At 55.4% G+C, this 18,953-nt stretch overlaps 1 protein-coding gene across 3 annotated transcripts in view; it reads left to right on the forward strand.

The window, feature by feature from the left end:
• Positions 1-2,501: 2,501 nt before the first annotated feature.
• Positions 2,502-18,953, forward strand: part of TMPRSS2 (transmembrane serine protease 2) — a 35,356-nt gene continuing 18,904 nt past the window's right edge. The window contains exons 1-4 of one of the 3 annotated variants that reach the window (XM_027041574.2): positions 2,502-2,655; positions 11,325-11,395; positions 13,591-13,813; positions 18,578-18,664. In XM_027041574.2, coding sequence (XP_026897375.1) covers positions 11,381-11,395; positions 13,591-13,813; positions 18,578-18,664 — 325 coding nt within the window. In that variant the 5' untranslated portion in view covers positions 2,502-2,655; positions 11,325-11,380. Of the gene's footprint in view, positions 2,656-2,740; positions 2,823-4,080; positions 4,135-11,324; positions 11,396-13,590; positions 13,814-18,577; positions 18,665-18,953 lie in introns of those variants that run through there. The other 2 variants (XM_027041575.2, XM_027041576.2) reach the window with 2 other exon arrangements.

The following is an 18,953-nucleotide window of genomic DNA, read 5'->3' on the forward strand; positions in this document are numbered from 1 at the left end:
CACCCAGGAACAACGTTTTACCAGCAAGCTGGACCTCTTTTAGCCCAGTCGAGGTGACACATAAAATCAACTAACACAAGCAGCATTCCATGAGAGAGGATTCAAGTTGTCTCTGGCCGTGTGCTGGGACATCCCCAATCTAGAACCACCTTAGATTAAATTATTGGCTCGATGTTTTCTGGCCACCAAGGTAGTGAGAATTTAGGCTCAAAACTTAAACTGTCATAGGAGGACCTGTTTGTAGTTACAAATTCTCAGGGGAGTATTATTCCTTCTCTACAGAGAGCCAAGACTAAGATACAGACAAGTTTGTTGGTCATCACCTTCCAGTGGGATGGATGGCAATTTTTTCTTTGCATCCTCTTTCTTTCTGAGAGAGCTTTGTGTGTTTTGACGTGCTGTGGTGGTATCCTAGCCAACTTCCCACCTTGCTGAAGCCTTTCACTTTGCCATTCACCCTCATCCCCTGGGTGTAAAGCTCTTCAGAACTTTTGATGGCTTCAGGATGTGTGCCACTGCGGCTCCTTCCTCCCTTCCCCGGATACAGACCCACACTTCAATTTTGTGTCCGAGAAGTTCCCAATTCTTCTTGCAAATTCCGCTGTAATTTTTTTAGTGTGTACTTATTTTTGAGCGGGGGGCGGGAGGGGGGCAGAGGATCCCAAGAGGGCTCTGCACTGACAGCAGTGAGCCCAATGTGGGGCTCAAACCCACAAACCATGAGGCCATGACCTGAGCCAAAGTTGGATGTTCAACTGAGCCACCCAGGGGCCCCAATGCAGCTGTAATTTTAAAGGACATTAACAGGGGCCCCTGGGTGGCTCAGTTGGTTAAGCGTCCAACTTCAGCTCAGGCCATGATCTCATGGCTCATGAGTTGGAGCCCCGCGTCAGGCTCCGTGCTGACAGCTCAGAGCCTGGAACCTGCTTCGGATTCTGTGTCTCCCTCTCTCTCCCTGCCTCCCCACTCATGCTCTCTCTCTCAAAAATGAATAAATGTTTAAAAATTTTTTAATGAAAAAAGAAATTAAGGTTCTGCTTTCATTGTATCACAGCTACTCCCCTTGGTAAGCCATTCTGATTTGCCGCCTGTATTCGTGAAAGAGGTGGCAACGTGGGCCTAACTTGGGAGCCGATGCGACGCTGTGGTTCAATGATGCCGTGAAGAGCTGGGTTTCTAGTCTTCTCTATGCTGTCATTTTGGAAGGAGGGACTTTCTCCACTGCACAAGGCAGTAGGTTTCTGGACGTTCCCTGAGAAGAAAATCCCCAAGCCCCTCCCCTAAGCCCCTCACCTCACGGGCCATGAGCCAGTCGTGAGCTCATCCCTGAAGCAGGAATTCTGGCAGGGAACGGGACAGAGCGGCTGAGCCGAGACTGGCCACATGGCCACCTCCAGCGCGGAGGTCAAGTTGGCTCCCAGGCTGATGGTCAACTCCTGGGAGGTGTGTCCACTCCAACAAACATTCCCCGCAGCCGTGCAGAGAAGGAGAAATGGACGTTGCGAGAATAACCAGCAGAAGAGGGATGAACACAGAGACACATGTGCCACCTGGTGTGAAGGTGGACTTGGGGGTTTGGTGGAACACGGGCTCATTTCTGGACAGCCCCGAACACGCCATTCATAACCGAGATAAGTGAGTGGCCGGGAGGAGACCATCCAACCCGACCTATCTGTCATTCACAACCCTGCCTGGGCAATGTCCTCTACTGGGGACAACCGAGACACCTGTAAAGTATGAGAGATGGGTGGGTGCTGGAGAATATTTGGGATGGTCCCCTCGGTGGCTGTGAGGGTGGGAGACAAAGGAAAGGTCGGGAAGGGAAGAACTTACTAGGGAAGGCCAGCTCCCCGCCAAAGAGTCATGTGAGTTGGCAGGAGGTAGGTTTTCTTCTGCTCCCACTTTATCAGAAAGCAACCCATGTTTTGTGTATTGCAAACTTGGAAAGAGTTCCTAAGGACAGGGAAGAGCCTGCCTTCTGGACGAAGGTTTATCTCCCCCGCTTCCCCCCCACCCCCTTGTCCGTGATGGTGGGTAGCCCTTTAACCACTGCTGGGGACAAGGGGAAGGTGGGGTGACTTGGGATCCGAAGGCAAAAAAAGGCGGGCACAGGAGGGCTGGAGAGGGTCCTCGGCGGTCCTTGCGTGGGGACAGAGGCCACACGCTCTGTCCAGGAGCTCCCGGGGAGGGGGGGGGCTCCGGCAGGGACTCAATCACTGCCCCCCCCAGAAGTTCCCTCCTTAACCCAAACTCGAGACCTCGGGGCCCCAAAGCGCTCGCAACGGGGGCGCTCCAGGGGACGAGGGGAGGGAGGCGCGCCCCTCAGAGCCCTACGCCGCCCTCGGCCCTCCTGGGGACCTAGCCGGAGCTCCAAGGGGTCCACCCCGCGGGCGGGGACCAGGAGAGCGCCCCGGGCTTTCCCGGGAAGAAACTCCTCCTCCCGCCGCCCCGCCCCGTCCCCTCCCGGTGCCCGAGGTGCCCCGGGACCGCGTTTAGGGGTGTCGCCCTGGGCGCTCCGACACCGCCTCCCGGGATTAAAGCGGGGACTCCGGGCAGAGGAAGACGCGAGTTCCGCAGGAGGCCGAGGAGGCGGAGGAAGAGGAGGAAGGGGAGGACGAGCCAGGGGCGGAGAGCGCCGGGCGGGGAGCCCCGCAGGTGAGCGGCGCGCCGGCCGGGTCTCCCGGCGGAGTCTGTGGCGCGGGTCCCAGGCGCGAAAAGAAGGATTTGGGCGCCAGGGGACAACCCAAGCGTCCCCCTCCCCCCCCGCGCTGGGTGGCGGCGTCTGGAGGTGAGGCCAGGTGTGAGCAGCGCGAGCGCAGCAGGTGCGTCCTCCCGCCGGCGGGACGCCCTGGGCAGGGCCGGGCAGCGCGCCCTCGGTGGGGGCCGGAGGGGGCCGGCTTCGCGAGGCCGGGAACGTCGCTCCGCGTCCCTGGCTCATTGGTCGGAGCAGAGAGTGCCTCGGGGTCCCTCGGGGTGGGTCCCCTCGGCCAGAGCCGGCTCCAGGACCCCCCGCCTTCTGCGGCCCCAGAGCTGGGGACCAGGGTGCGCCTTTTCCTTTGGGGGGATAAGGAGGACAGAGCGTTGCCTATCCGTTTCTTTGTTTCGGGAAAATCTCTGCAGCCCCGGAGTGTTACCTGAACTCCTTCTACTTCTTGGTTCCCTCCCGAGGTGGGGAGAAACTGGAAACTCGCTGTAGATTCCGGGAGCGATACGGCCGGCGCGGCGGGGACGGCGGGGACAGGGCCCGGAGGGCCCCCGGGCGAGGCGGGAACGGCTCGGCCGTTCCGGGGAGGGGCTGGCCCACAGCCCGGATCAGAGCCGGGCCGCCCGGGGCACCGGGATCCGCAGGAAGCCGCCCGGGAGGAGCGCTCCTGGCCCCGGCCGCGCGCTCCCTGCTGGGGACAAGGACGGGGCCGCCCCGGCGCTCCGGTCCACCGCACGCCGTCAGGCCCCGACCTGGACAGTGGCTGCGGGGCTCAGCGCACCGGCCTGGCTGTGGAAAGGTGTCCTGCCCCTGGCCCCACGTGCTCTGCGGAAGAATTGCCTTATGGCCCCAAAGTTCCTGCGTCCACACCCCAGAGGGCATTTGCCAGCCCAGAGCCCTGAGCGGTGCCGAAGCGGTCGCCCCCATCCGAGGGCACAGCCAGGTGGCCTGGAATCCTAAAGCCCGAATCCCTTTCCAACGCGCAGGGGAGGCGGGGAGCCGTCAAGAGGAATCCTAGTGGCTCATTTGGGAGGGAAATGATAGCTGGGAGGCCGAGGTCCACCTGGTGGGCAGGCGTCACCAGGGGCTCGGCCCTGACACTGCGGACCCCTAGATTCCAACTGAGGCAGCAGTTCCCGGGCTAAGATGGGCACACCCAGGGGGGCGCTGGCCTTTGTGCTCCTGGCCTAGCAGCTACAGAGCCTCACCCGGGTCATGGAAACTTACAAAGGCCGCCCGGAGGGAGTTTTAAGGTGTTCAGGAACCCTGAAGTGAGGGTTGTTGACTTAGCCTGGGAGGTGGGGGGAGGTTCTCCCGGAAGTGAGGCCGGTGCCAGCCTCCCCTGAAGGCCGGTAGGGGCTGGGAACGGGGACAAAGATTACCCAGGCCCAGGAACCTCGGGACGCAGGCTCTCAGGCTGCTGCTGCTGGGTGAGGCAAGGGGACCTGGTGGGTCAGGTCGGGTGGGGGGGAGCCCCCAGGAAGTCGCTGGCTTCCTTTTCTCAGCGTTTCCAGAGGTGAGGCCTGCCTGCCTCCCTCCACCACGGCAGGCCTTACTGGGGGTTGGGGTTACCAGGAAAGGGCACGGCCAAGCAAGCAAACGCTCAGCCCAAGAGTTGGGGGGTGGGGGGCGTTCCCACAGTGGAGACCCTCTGCCTGGAGATCGGTCACTCAACTCCTTCCTCTGTTTTTGTTTTTTGTTTTTAAATATCAACCCAGGAGCAGCGTGGCCTTTGTTCTTGGCTTGGATGAGTCAGGCCAAGCTACTTTTCCCTTCAACATTCACAAGGTCAGGCTTCTCCTAACAAGGCTGTGTTGTTGCCAGAGCCCTGGACACTGCTTGGAGCTCGGGCCTCGCACCCGTGGCTGGCTCTGCCCTGGGCTCAGTCCCCGGAATCGCAGGAGGAAACGGGGCCGCACTGGTGTTATAATAATAATGTGTCATTCCAAACTCTTTGTAGCGTACTTAATTATGGGGAAACTGAGGCAGAGAGGTGAGATACGTGCTCCAGCTCCCGTAACCCCTGGGAAGACCTGGGGAAGAAGCCAGGCTGTCTGGTTCCTCAGGGCTCTGACAGGTAGTGCGACTGCCTTTCCTTCCTCCAGAAGATGGGAGTGTCATAGAAACCGTGTGGACAAGGGTTCAGGGAGCTGAGAGCGGGGCCCAAGGAAACCTCACGCGGAAGGGACTTGCTTGGGGGCCAGGCTCGTTCCCCCTATCCTAATATTGGAGCACCTGCCCACAGCCCCACCTGGACTCGGTGCTGAATCTTCCAGAATAATCCAGGCAGACGTGTGCAGGACTCCTCCGCGGGGAGAGCTGAACTCCCTGGCTATTGGGACATTGAGGGACAAGACTCAGGCGAACATGTGCAGTAGACAAGGAAGCCCAGATACCTGGGGGCCTACCCGGAATTGCACAGCAGGAGCCCAGGACAGTGGCTCACTCTTTTCCACCCAAACCTGTGGCAGGGGTCCTGGGAGAGCTTCCTAATGAGATCCAGGTAATTGTCCTAGTTCTAGTCGCTGTATCAGACTGACAGCGGGGCGGAGCTTGGGAATATACTTTCCTAAGCTCTCCAGAAAATTCCAGGCTTGGGGGCCAGGGGCAGGTCGAAGCCTTGATAGTAGGAAAATTGGCAGGGTCGAGTTAGTGGTGACCAGTTTCGGTTACGTACAGGCTGGAAGCCGGCCTCTGATGAGGGCGGTGAAGGGCGTCTGGAGAGGCTCTCGGGGTCTGAGTGCTTTTCCATGTTGGTTTCCTCTGCTGCTCTGGATCTCCCGGGGTCATCCTGCTTCTCACAGCTGCTCGGCCTTTGCTCGCCCTCCCCGCCCCACCTTTCCGGGGCACCTGCAGGGACCTGCTGACATTGGGTCCTCCCAGGATGAGTTGGTGGCCTCTGCGGATGGGGTGTGAGGGCATCACATACCTGAGCGCTGAGACCTGAGTTGGGAAAGCACCGTGAGTCCCATCCTGGTTTGGTGCTGGGGACCCGAAAGGCCATCTCGGGGAGCCCCGGCTTATACGCCTCCAGGGGTAGTGCGCCTGGGTAGTGGGCCCTCTGTGCTCTGGGCCACCCTGGCCTCAAGTACATGAGGAATCCTGGGGAGTAACAAAGGGCTTGTTTGGTCATACAGGCAGTTTGAGGGGGACGTCGTAGGGGCAAAGCTGGCCGTCAGGAAGAAGAGCCGGCCAGGGACTCGGTCTGTCCCGGCCACTGCACGGTGGTTGGGAGCAGAGGCACCAGCACGTATGGAAATGTCACAGTCACGGGCAGCCTTAGAGGCATCGGGGGGAAAGGCAGACACCGATTTTCCGGTGGGAGTGCGGGCAGTCGTGTGGACTGTGAACGGTGTGAACTTTGAAGAAGGAAGGTGGCCCAAAGACATGCTCGTAGAGGCGAGTCCAGGAGGAGGAGGACAGGGCTTGCTGGGTAGAAACTCAGGGCATTTTGTTGGTGTGGACGGAGCTCAGCCGTGGGCGTCCCCGCTGTATGAGGGTGCAGGGGTGTGGTAAGGGAGCACAGGACGTTTCAAGGGCACCACGTGCAGTAGCGGCATTCTGGAAGCTCGTGCGATGGCAGGAGAGGTTGGGGGCTCAGGGGAAACCGGCAGGAGGCCACGGCGCCCAGCAGACATTCGACAGAGAAATATCGTCAAGCGAGAGCTGAGCTGGAAGGAGACGTGGCCTGGGCCTCATGACCACTTATTGGTGCACGAGGCAGGAGACCCGGCATCGGAGTCCCTCAAGGTCACTGCTCTGCGAGGGGCCGTCCTGGCAGGACCCCACACCTGAGCTCATTTCAACCCTTGATCTGAACTCCGGGGACGTGGGGCCTGTTTTCCAGGGGTGCTGGGTCATTCTTCGGGTGTCTGACCTCAGGCAATAAGAGTTCATCGTCCCTGGCACCCCCAGTCAAAGCTCAGCACCGTTCTAGAATACGCTTGGACCAATACGCATGGAGAGCCCACCTGCCAGTCTCAGATCAAACATGCTTCCGTTTGAGGAACTCTGTTCTCTCCAAGGCAACTAGTTGACTATTTAAACTTCCTCACTGTTGGAAATTTGGTTTCCCGGTATCGGGTTACACCTGCCTTTCTGATACCACTGACCGCTTTGATCCTGGCTGCGTCCTCTGGATTTACACAGACTAAACTGAATGTCTCTCGCACATGACAGTCCCTTCGCTACAGGCAAGCAGATCTTAGCCGCTGTCACGATGTGATTGTTCAGTGCCTAGCGTGTGTTGGTCACGGTGTTGGAAACGGAACGGATACACTTGGTCCTCGAAACAACCCTATTACCTTATTATCCCATTCCACAGATAGACTTGGGCGAGGTCTTCAACCCTAGCCGGGGCCTTTGCACGTCTCGGGACTCCTCTCCCCTGCAGGGATCTGGACGCCTCCCCAGCCGGCCTGTCACATTAGGTGTGCACTCAGTCTTGTGCACCTGGGCCCATGAGGTCACCCACGTCCTCACCTTGGAGGCTGGTTTTGTCTTGTCCAGGTGCAGGCTTTCCGGCTTGCTCTGTCCCTCAGATTCCGTCTTACTCCTTTGGCCTCTGGAACTCAAGAAATATCGGAACGCTTTCTTGTATGCTAGTAAGCAAACAAAGCTTAGCTGTAAGAAAAAAGACAGAAAGAAAAAAAGGGACCCGACCCAATTCCTGCCCTAAAAAGTTTGTAATCTCAACTGGGACAATGAGGCATTCATAGAAAAAGAAACTTGGAGGATGCGGGCAGAACCTCTCCTGAGGTGATGACTTTGCCTCTGTGTGCCTGCACTGTTCCTGTGTGAATCACCGCGTAGGCCTTTTGTCCGATTGTCTTATACTCGTTCATGTTGACTTGCTACTTAAACCCACCACTGTCCGATAATTTGCATCTAACAGCGCTTTGGATTTGGGGGGTGGTTAAACATTTTTTTAAGTTTATTTATTTTGAGAGAGAGAGCGCATGAGCAGGGGAGAGGCAGAGAGAGAGAGAGAGAGAGAGAGAGAATCCCAAATAGGTTCTGCACTGTCAGATGCGGGGCTCGAACTCACGAACCGCGAGATCAGGACCTGAGCCAAAACCAAGAGTCGGACCCTTAACCAACTGAGCCACCCAGGCGCCCTATAACGACACTTGTGATTTGACGCAGTGGTTGAGGCATAAAGGGCTGTCCTTGATCATTTGTTCATTGGATAAGGAGTGTCTGTTGGTGTTGCTCGCTTTGAAGTTTGAAGAAAGGGGTACAGGGGTCAAGGAAGGGGGGCCTCAGAAAGCAAATGCTTTCTGAGATTTCCAAAGAAGAAATTTATCACTTGGAAACAGCTTCGTCATGTCACGGGGTGCAGGCAGGACTCCACGGCACCGTCCTGCCGAGCAGTGGCCGGGCAGGTGCTCGGGGTGACCCAGCTCTCTGCAAAGAGAGCCCCGAGTGACCGAAACCACCGTGTCGTGTTGTGTGACTCAAGTGGACCTTTCGGTGCCGGCGTGGGGAGCTGGCCGGGGACAGGGAGGGGCTAGGAGCTTGGTCATACATCTGCTCTTTTGTCACTTAAAGAGAAAAGTGCTTTCGAGGACAAGCATCTGTGTCCTTTAAATGATAGGAAAGGATGTTTGAGAAACCACGTCTCTCCCCATCTAGGCTGTCTTGCTCGGCTCAAAAACCAGTTGAGGAGATTTGCTTTGCTGTGGAAATGCGTAGGGGTTTGTGTTTGTTTTGTTTGTTGTGTGTTTTTGTGACACGTAACCTTTTTCTCTACACGTGCCGGTTTTGAAGATGAACCCGCCCCCGTGTGGCCTCCCGGGCGGGGCTTCTTAGAGATCCAGTTCCAGAGTGAGACCCTGCCCCTTCCCTTCTTTTCAGCCAGAGAAAATTACAGGCAGTGTGACTCCTGTCTTCTGTTCCAAAGTCCGAGGAGGCTGATCTGGGCGCACCGGGTGTTTCTGGTTCTAAGGTTGTGTGGCTCGTGGGATCTCTGGATGAGATAGGATTATCCTGTCGTGACTTCTGGGTCCTGTGGCTTTTCCTGGATCATTCATGGCTGTGGCCGCCTGGGCTTCTTCCTTCTCTGGCTTCCTCGTCTCTCTGTTAGGGATCTCGAATGAACAAGGAGCATGGATTTCGAGCGTTGAGTGATCATTCTTTTCAGAGGGCTCTCAAACTGGGAAAGATGCCAGAGGGATCAGATTTTCATTTCCTGAAACTTCACCCAAACCTATAACTGGTGAGACAGCTCAGAGGCGCGGGGAGCCGGAAACCAGAGGGCTGAGAATGTTTGCCTAGGCAGAATGCTTTGCAAAGTAACCTTGGGGATGTGCTATGATTTTTTTTCCCCCAACTTGGACCAGAGGGGAGCGGGAGACACTGTATGTGTTGGGTCTTAGAGCCCTTGTTCTTCAAGGGGCACACGTAGGACAGGTGGATTTTTTTTTTTAAGTTTACTTATTTATTTTGAGAAAGAGCCAGAGAGAGAGAGAGAGAGTCCGAGAGAGAGGGAGAGAGAGAATCCCAAGCAGGCTCTGAGCTGACAATACAGAGCCCAACTCGGGGCTCTGACTCACGAGCTGTGAGATCATGACCTGAGCCGAAATCGAAAGTCGGACACTTAACCAACTGAGCCACCCAGGCGCCCTGGACAGGTGTTTTAATATGTGATAATCACACCATGTAGAGGCTTCCATGGGGACCCTCCCAAGTGCATACTGCTCAGGTTTCTTTCCTCGTATCTAGAACAGCGTTGCCCCTTTTTGATTTTTTAAAGTGAAAAAATCCCACAGCTATCCCTATGGACTCACGCGTGTATTTTGGCTCTATGTGAACAGTAAAGAAATGATGTGGTGCCTGTTTATCGTGACCTGCTCAGGGAGGTTTCCCAAGATTACAAAGCCATCCTCACATTTTCATTTATAGCAAGTTAACGTGCGTTTTGAGTTTGACGAGTCCAGTGATGATCGTGGGCTGGAGTGTCGCATTTCGCTCCCCTGGGGTTTCGGGGCGGGTGGACTTGGCCGTTGGGGAGAAGTACCCAAGGCAAGTCTGCAAATGCCTCCTCTCAGTCCCCAGCCCCCCAGCCTCCCAGCGGCAACATCTGTCAGCTTTATAATCACTGTTATTTAACAGAAATGTCTGCATCTCTGACGTTGCTGCAGACACCGAGGGCTACATCGGTATCCACTCATTTCACAGCTCATCAACCCGGTAGTGGGGGCTGCTCTGATCTCCTTTTGTAGATGAGGACGCTGGGGCATGGGAACGTTAGCTGACCTGCCCCAGGTCCCAGGTCCCGGAGGGGACGGGCTCACCCACTGCACTGTGCTGCCGGCCGCCGTTTGAGCACCTGCTGTGTGCCAGGCACTTTACGGGCCGTGTGAAGGCCAGAACTTTCTCACTGGGAGCACGGTCTCGTGGGTGGAGGGCTGGGAGAGCCATTTCTTGCAGTGTTCTTTGGCCATTCCGAGACAGCAGGGAGGGGCCCAGGGCAGCCCTTCCTGTGCCCACAAGAGGGAGGGAGTGATGGCCGAATGGGGGCTTTACTATAACGCATCCAGTGTGGATGGTGTTTCTAGAAATTGCTGTCACAACTGTTCACAAACCTCTGCAAACAAAAGCGCCTTCTTTTCATTACCGCCAACCTCAGAAACGATCAAAATGGTCAGTTCCAAAGTGGTTTTTTTTGGATTTGGGGTGGTAGGTGGTGTAATGGGCACGTGTGGACGTGTTTTACGGAGGGTTTTTTACATGTGTTTATTAAGAAGTAGGAGATTCCACATGGCTTATTTGGAAAGTCCGGTGTGACTTCCCTCGGGTACTAAGTTCTGGACCACGTGCTCTCCAGGGGACACCTACCCCCCCAACCCCCCCATCCCGTCCCCATGGGCGCTCAGCAGGAGCGAGGGAGGGAGCCTCTCCTGGCCAGCTGTTGCTTGCTTGGGCTCCCTCATGAAATCCTCACCGGGGGGGTGGGGGGTGGGGGGGGTGGCACCTGGGTGGCTCAGTCCGACTTCCGCTCAGGTCATGATCTCGCGGTTTGTGAGTTTGAGCCCCGCGTCGGGCTCTGTGCTGACCGCTATTCCGGATTCTGTCTCCCTTTCTCTCTGCCCCCTCCCCCGCTCACACTCTGCCTCTGTCTCTCTCTCAAAAATAAGTAAACATTAAAAAAGAAAAATCCTCACCGGAACAGGACCGTGCCCGACTCCGTATCCATTTCTGTGCCAGATTCAGAGAGGTTCAGGCGCTGATGCAGTGATACCTCCAGGAAGGGGTATTGCCACGAGCTGACCCCAGGTCTCTGCCCCCCGTTAACCTCGCCTGAACTTGAGGGTCTGAGAGGCACCTCGTGTCTGCTTGTATTGCCGGGATCCTCTGTTGCAAGAGGCAGCCTGGGGATGTCAGGCCAGAGCCGTGTTAAGCGTCGCTGGCCTTGGACCCTAATGCAGGCAAGCACCAGGCTCTTTCCGCCCGTGCGTGGGGAAGAGGCGGGCAAAAGTGAGGGCCAAGGTGAACAGATAGAACTGGCGTTTCTTCCGGAGCTAACTCTCACCTAGAAAGCCTTCTGGTTCTTTCCCCACGGGTCTCCAAAAAACTCACCGGTATGGAAGTACCACAGTCTTATCATTCTGTCTTCTAGGTCGTCTTGAACGTTCTGGATCTGTACCATTACCTGATGCTGCTGATAAACTCAGGATGGCTTTAAACTCAGTAAGTGGTTAATAATTACCTCCCCAGCCTTTTCTTTGTGCCCTTAATTCCTGCTGTTGTTTTCTGAGGTGTGTGCTGGGCAGCATTTTAAGAGCTGGCCGCAGGGAATGCGTGTGCTCCACGGATGCTGGTCGGGGCCCTCTCTCAGTGAGGCTGGGCGGGAGTGCGGACACAGCAGCTGCACCCCTTGAGAGCGCCCCAGAGCTGTGGGGCGGTTGTGGGGTATGTGCACTGCTCACTGGGGCCTCTTCTCTTCCTGCCCTGCAGGTGGGTTTCAGGATAGGATGTGTGGAAGGAAAAGGGGCAGGAGGGTGCCTGGAGGGAGGCAGTCCCAGGGAAGGACAGCAGACCCCTGTGCAGCCGCGTGTCCTGATGAACCGGGGGAGGCTGTGACCGAATGGAGCACTGGGCTGACCATCCCTCTCTCTGGACGCCCCCACCGCCAGCAACTCTGGAGACTAATGCAGTGTCCTTATCCTTGGTCCCCATTATCTCTCACTGATTTATCTTTTTTTTTTTCAATATATGAACTTCATTGTCAAAAAGGTTTCCATACAACACCCAGTGCTCATCCCAACAGGTGCCCTCCTCAATACCCATCAACCACCTTCCCCTCCCTCCCGCCCCCCATCAACCCTCAGTTTGTTCTCAGTTTTTAAGAGTCTCTTATGCTTTGGCTGTCTCCCACTCTAAGCTCCTTTTTTTTTTTTATTTTCCTTCCCTTCCCCCATGGGTTTCTGTTAAGTTTCTCAGGATCCACCCAAGTCTCACTGATTTATCTTATACCTGGAAATGCATGCGTTCAGGGCAGCTGTGTGTCATAACAGACATTTTCCGTATCTTCTATCTGGAGAATAGATCTTTACGCTTTTTCCCCTTTAGCCATTGCCGGTAGCTAGTCACTGGATCCATTTAAAACTTCCTATCCGCTGCACAAGACTTTGTGGGGACAGGCCACTGTGCCTGCTGCAACCTTCCCTGGGTGGGACAGCATGTTCTTAGATGCTTCCGATAGAGACCAAACACGTGTGCTTTTTTTTTTTTTGCCTCTGGTGCCCCATTTAGATTAGAGATTACACTGTTTCCCCTTCTGTGCACTGCTCTGGTTCAGAGTTACAGTCTTTGAACTTCTGAAGGAGAGTGTCAGTGAGTTATTAAGCAGAGGTGAACCCTGAGAGCCCGCCTTTGGTGCATTGCTGTATAATCTCGCTTCCCTGGAGGCCCCGCTTAAAATGCTAAGTGTGGTGCCTCCTCTGCTCGGAATACCAGTCCTGTCGGAGACCATGGTCCACAAGAAACGGAAGAAATGAATCAGTGGGAAGAAGGCTAGGGGGGCACACGTGGCCTCCCAGCGTGGCCCAGCCAGTGGGCGATTAAGGAGGATGGAAACAGAGGACACGGTGGGGGTCCAGGCGGGGTCTTGAGGGGGCAGCCGGGAGAAGGCGGCGTTTAGGCAGAGGGAGAAGAGAAGGGCATTCGGAGAAGATGGAGGGAGCCGGAAAAAAAGCTCGGGCTGGGGCAGCCCCTTGCACACCCTGTGCGCTGAGACCCAGCGGTTGCCCTCAGGCGACAGAACCCCTCAGGCTCCCTGCGGACGTGCGTGCCCACAGCCCCCATCCACAAGCTATTTAAATGTCCGTTAGTAAACGGTGACACGTCTCTGTAAGAGAAGAGGAGATAGAAAAAGAACTTTTAGAATAGCATGTATAATGTGGACCCTTAGGTAAATTTCTCAGCCTCCATCATTCATGTTCGTCTCTGCAAAATGGGCGCGTTTGTCAGTCATCCCTGCACCATCCTCGGGGGGTCTGGTCAGGCTTCCAGGAGGTCGTGCATGCAGGTGCCTGGCTGCCGCTCAGATACAGCCGGTACTGTTCCCCTGAGAATCTCCGTCCCTGGGATTGGGTATTGACCCATTCCCAGACTCCTGCACGTTTTTTCTTTAATTCATGTTTTATTCTTCACTAAATTGCGTTACTCTCTCTTTACTTCAAAAAATGACTAGTGAGCAAATACAAAAACCGTTGACAACCAGCTGGAAGTTCTGGCTAGCCCTTACTGCAGGTAAGTTCCGTGTTTGGCCCGACAGGAGTCTGCAGCAGCCTTATCAGTACCTTGTCTGAGGACCGCGGGTGGCGTGTAACCTTTAGGGCAATTGGGGTTTTATGTGATTCATCTTCTTCTTCATTGTTCAGGGGCCCCCGCCAGGTGTCGGACCTTTCTACGAAAACCATGGATACCAGCCTGAAGGCCTGTACCCCCCGCGGCCCGCCGTGGTCCCCGGCGCCTACTCGGTGTATCCGGCTCCCTACTACCCGCCCGCGGTGCCCCAGTACGCGCCGAGGGTGCTGACGCACGCTTCCACGCCCAGCAGCCACACGCAGCCCAAGTCCCCGTCGGGGACAGTGTGCACCTCAAGTAGGACCCCTTTGCATTTACTTCCTACAACAGTCCAGGCGCTGGGGCCTGTCTTCTCTGGTGGCTCTGTCGCTAACCGCCCTCCGTCTGCCGGGGCTCCCCTCTCCCTCGCTGTCACTGCCCTTCTCGCCTCCGGCCCCGCTGCAAAGCCCTCTCTTCACTTTCCTTAACCCTCCTGTCGCAGCCTTGTCCCCACGCAAGGCCTCCCTGTCCTGCTCTTGCCTGCGGGGCCTGTCGCTGGGTCGTGTAGAATGAACGGTGAGCTAGGCCACGGGAGTCACCACCCACCCTGTCTTTGTGGTGCGGTTCCCTGGAACAGCGAGTCGTGTTTGAGACGCGGGACAAGGCCTTTGTGCTCAGCGAACGAGGCGGCTGGTGTGGTTGTCACACGGACGTATCTCGTGGCTTTAACGATCTCGTGGACGGAGCGCGGGGGGTGGGGGCGGGGTGCTGGGTGGCTCAGTCTGTTAACCGGCCGACTCTGATTTGGGCTCAGGTCCTGATCTCACAGTTTATGGGATCGAACGCGGAGCCTGCTTGGGATTCCCTCTCTCTCTCTCTCTCTCCCCCTCTTTCTCTGCGCCTCCCCTGCTCACACACACTCTCTGTCTCCAAATAAATAACCACAGGGACGCCTGGGTGGCTCCGTCGGTTAAGCGTCCGACTTCAACTCAGGTCACGATCTCACAGCTCGTGGGTTCGAGCCCCGCGTCGGGCTCCATGCTGACAGCTCAGAGCCTGGAGCCTGCTTCGGATTCTGTGCCTCCCTCTCTCTGCCCCTCCCTTGCTCACATTCTGTCTCTCTCTATACATGTATATATATAAAAATTTCAAAAATAAACTAAACCTTAAAAAATGTTTTTAAAGTACACATTTAAAAAAAAATAAAGTAAAATAAAAAAGAACCCCGTGGACACAGCAGAGCAGGTGTAGAACAGGTAAACGAGTACTGGTATCAGTGACTCAACAATTCGCATTTTTGTCGACGGGGTTTTTATTTTGCAGGCACACATGTACACACAGCTTGTACGGTCAAAGATTAACAATAAAGTGAATTTCCACCTGCCCCCGCAGCGCATCGCAAAGCACAGAAGTGAGTCCTCATGGCCTGTGCTGCTCGAGGCTCCGTGTGCACGTCTCTGGACCCCTGTAGCCCTCAACCAGTGCCGTCACCCTTAATTCCGCCCCGACGCTTCCTTCTGCTTCCCCTACCCTTTGCAAAGGGTTCTGGTTCTTTCCTCCTCTCGTCAACCTCTACTTTTTTTTTTAATGCCAATTGTTGAGAGACAGAGACAGAGTGCAAGCGGGGGAGGGGCAGAGAGAGAGGGAGACACAGAATCGGAAGCTGTCGGCACAGAGCCCGACGTGGGGCTCGAACTGAAGCCATGAGATCGTGACCTGGGCCAAAGTCACACGCTTCACCGACTGGGCCCCCCGGGCGCCCCAACCTCTACTCCTTTTTATTCCCACATCTCCTACCCTTCAGTCCTCCTCCTCCTCAGTTACCCCTTCTCCTTTCCTATACGGTTCCCTCTTTCCCTCCCCTGGTTCCTCTTGGATCAAGGAAATGCCCGCCTCTGCACTGATGTCTTTCTGGTGGTAGTTGGGGAGGTTGAGACCCGTGGTTCTTAATCAGGGCTGATTTTGACCCCCAGGGACACTGGGCAGGGCCTGGTCATTATAACTGGGGAGAGGCTGTGACTGGCAGGTGCCAGGGATGCTGCTGAACACCTGTGGTGCACATGACAGCCCCCTGCCATGGAAGACCCGGCCAAGATGTCAGTAGAGCCCTGGTCTTAGTTCATCATGGTGGTTGGAAGGAAGCCAGGGTGTAGACGGCTAGGGAACTCCTGACAGTGGTGCCTGCCTCCCAGAAAAAAGGGGGTGGTGATCAGAAACCAAGGGTCCCCTCTTGAGGTCAGCACCTTGAAAGGGCAGGCAGACCAGGGGAGCCCACTCGCCTGACACCCACATTTCCACTGTTCTGGGGGGCAACCTGGTGACGACAGGCAATTGGACAGGAATCTGTACCGTCCTTATCAGTGACTTTATAAGGGAAGAACATGAGCCTACATGTGTGACTTTGCATTACAAAACTGCCCTTTAAACTCAAAACGAGCTGAGTAAACCTACCTGTCTATTTTTAAGACCTTTTTAATTGACTTCTACAGACGCAACAGACATTTGATAAGTCTAATGTTTGGCCTCGGAAATGTTTTTTTAATTAGCAGACAGTTTTTGAGAGTAGTTTTTAGGCTTACCCAACAGCAGGGTGCAGTCCCTCTTACCCCTCTTACCCCCAAGTCGGCCCCCTCATCTTGCCGTAGCTAGCGGGCCCCGCTCGTTACAATCAATGAACCAATATGGATACATTGTCATTAAAGTCCATAGTTTTACATTAGGATCACAGTCTTTCCCTTGTGCGTCCTGTGGGTTTTGACAAACGTACAGTGGCTTGGCCGTCATCACAGGAGAGAACAGGAGTTTCAGCGCCCTCAAATAGCACAGATTCGGGAGTGCAAGGGCTATTTGGGGACATAATGCATCTATTTGCCGTAGCAACGGTCCTAAATGTTTCACGCTGCGTCCCAGTGCGTGCACTGCTTAAAGACTGGGTTTTGGAGGAATCGAGGCCAACAGTCAGTGATGCAGATGCTTGGTCCTGGGCTCGCTAGGGCCGAATCAACGGCAGACCGAATCGATAACGATGAAGGGGCATGGGCAGTGAGTTGTAATTAAACCCAATAGTAGCACGGTTGCAAACCAGCCCCGAGTCAGGTCTGGACCGACCAGACGCTGACTGCAGGATGCCTGTCCAGCGAAGGTGGGATCGGGGGTCCCGCTGCGCACTTGCTCCTAGTGAGAGGGGGGCAGGTTGCCCTCTGCCCCTTGAGAGGTTCAGAATACTTAATAGCTTCTAGCTCACCGGGCACGTTATTTTATCCTAGATCAAACAGCATACAGGGAAGCTCCCTGAAGTGAGAAACTGTCCTTGGCTAATGGGTCAAACTGGCCATTTGGAATTTCCCCTGTGAGCGTCCCCTGCCTCTCCGCCCTGCCCAGTTCTGGTAACTTCAGGGCTCTCCTCAGACCAGTAGCCTTCGCCTCCCCTGTGAGCCTGTTAGAATTGCAAATTCATGCCTCCCCGCCCCCAGTGGAATCCGAATTCCTGGTGATCGAGGCCAGGAACGCTGGTTAGCAGGCTCCCTGGTGATTCCTAAGAACTTGATAACAAGATGAGAGGCATGGCTTTGAGCCCAAACAGATAGGTCCGCCCTAGTCCACCTGACTCCAGAAGCTGAACTCTAGCCCCGGGTGACTTCCAGAAGCACAGACGTGTACAGGTGGGGTTCCCCGGGCCTCCCCCACCCTCCAGGACACCCAGGTGTCCTATAAACAGAGGGGGTTGGAGGGTCTGTTGAATGCCCTCTCTGCCTCCCTGCCCTCAGCCTCTCTCTCTCCCCTCTGCTCCCCACCCCCCACCCCGGAGCCACTAATTACTGGGTGTGCCCTGTCTGGCCCTGCCCTCTGAACCTTGGCTTACACTCTGACCAACAACGGGCCCCTCGTTTTGTTTTGACTAGAGAACGCTGATGACCCTCTGCAAATGACTTTATTCGTAGCTGAGATGTGAGCTCAGTGCTCCTCCTCCAACCAAAAGGCTGATGTCAGCACTGCCCGATGGAACGTTCCGCAGTGATGGGAATGTTCTACACCCGCCCTTTCCATACAGCAGCCCCCGGCCTCATGTCTGTTGAGCATTTGAATTTACGGAACTGTTTAATACCCCTAATGATATGTAACTGAAGTGCAAACAGCCACGTGTGGCTGGTGGCTGTCGAACGGGACGCTGTGGGTCTGTGGCATCCATTCGCTAACCTGCCTTGAGTAAGACAATTTATTCTACCTTGAACACCAGCGCCAGGGAGGTGATAGTTTGGGGACATTATTACTGCTATCTTACGCCTGTATTTTTTTTTTAATTTTTCTAAATATTTATTTTTTGAGAGAGAGAGAAAGAAAGTGTGCAAGCAGGGGAGGGGCACAGGGAGAGGGAGACAGAGAATCCGAAGCACACTTCAGGCTCTGAGCTGTCAGCACAGAGCCTGACGCGGGGCTCGAACTCACAAACCGCGAGATCATGACCTGAGTCGAAGTTAGACGCTTAACCGACTCAGCCACCCAGGTGCGCCTATGCTTGGAATTACTAAAACAAGGCATTTTCCCTCTTTGGGGCAATTTTTTACATTAATCACTTATTGGACCATTTTAAGATGCTACTTTTTTTTAAAAGAGCTTAACATAAGTATATGTTACTTCATATCATGGCTTCCTGTTTTGCTTTTGTGCCCTAAAACGCATAAAATTGAGTGCGCAGAAGAGGTTGAGACCTCGCAGGATGCGTTCTTAAAATTAAAAGCCTCATTTTTGAGTGTATAAAAAGTTATCATGGGGCGCCTGGGTGGCTCAGTCGGTTGGGCATCTGACTGTGGCTCAGGTCACCATCTTCTAGTTTGGGGGTTCGAGTCCCGCAGCGGACTCTGTGCTGACCGTGTGGAGCCTGCTTGGGACCCTCTCTCTCCCTCTCTCTCCACCCCTCCCCCACTTGGCTTTCTCTCTCCAAATACGTAAATAAACTTAAACAAAGTTATTATCTCATGATATGCTGTACTATACAAGCCAGATGTGAGAGTGGTGAGATGTGAGAGTGTGCCTTCTAAGAAATTCTGTAACCACATGGTGTGCCCACCCCCCTTTCCCCAGAGGCGAAGAAAGTGCTGTGTATCACCTTCACCCTGGGGGCCGTCCTGGCGGGAGCCGTGCTGGCCGCCGTCCTGCTCTGGAAGTTCAGTAAGTGCAGGGGGGCATCCTTGTGGGGTGTCCCGCTCTCCGGGGGTGGGGCTCGTTGCTTCTGTTCGGTGACGGGGACGCAGAATCCCCATCCTCCTCCTCCAATCTCACGGTCCCCGTTGTTAGGAGTCACTTTCCCGCTTCCTCCTACCCCGTGGGTCGCGGGAATCCCATGCTATTGGTGGAGTACTGACCACGGTGGGTTTACGCGGTGCTCTGGGGCGCTAGCTGCCGCCCCGGGGCCACCTGTCCCCTGGATCTCTGTGCAGCATCACCTGCTACGCGCTGG

The sequence above is a fragment of the Acinonyx jubatus genome, chromosome C2 (genome assembly GCF_027475565.1).
Source record: "Acinonyx jubatus isolate Ajub_Pintada_27869175 chromosome C2, VMU_Ajub_asm_v1.0, whole genome shotgun sequence".
In the NCBI taxonomy this organism is placed as follows: Eukaryota; Metazoa; Chordata; class Mammalia; order Carnivora; family Felidae; genus Acinonyx; species Acinonyx jubatus.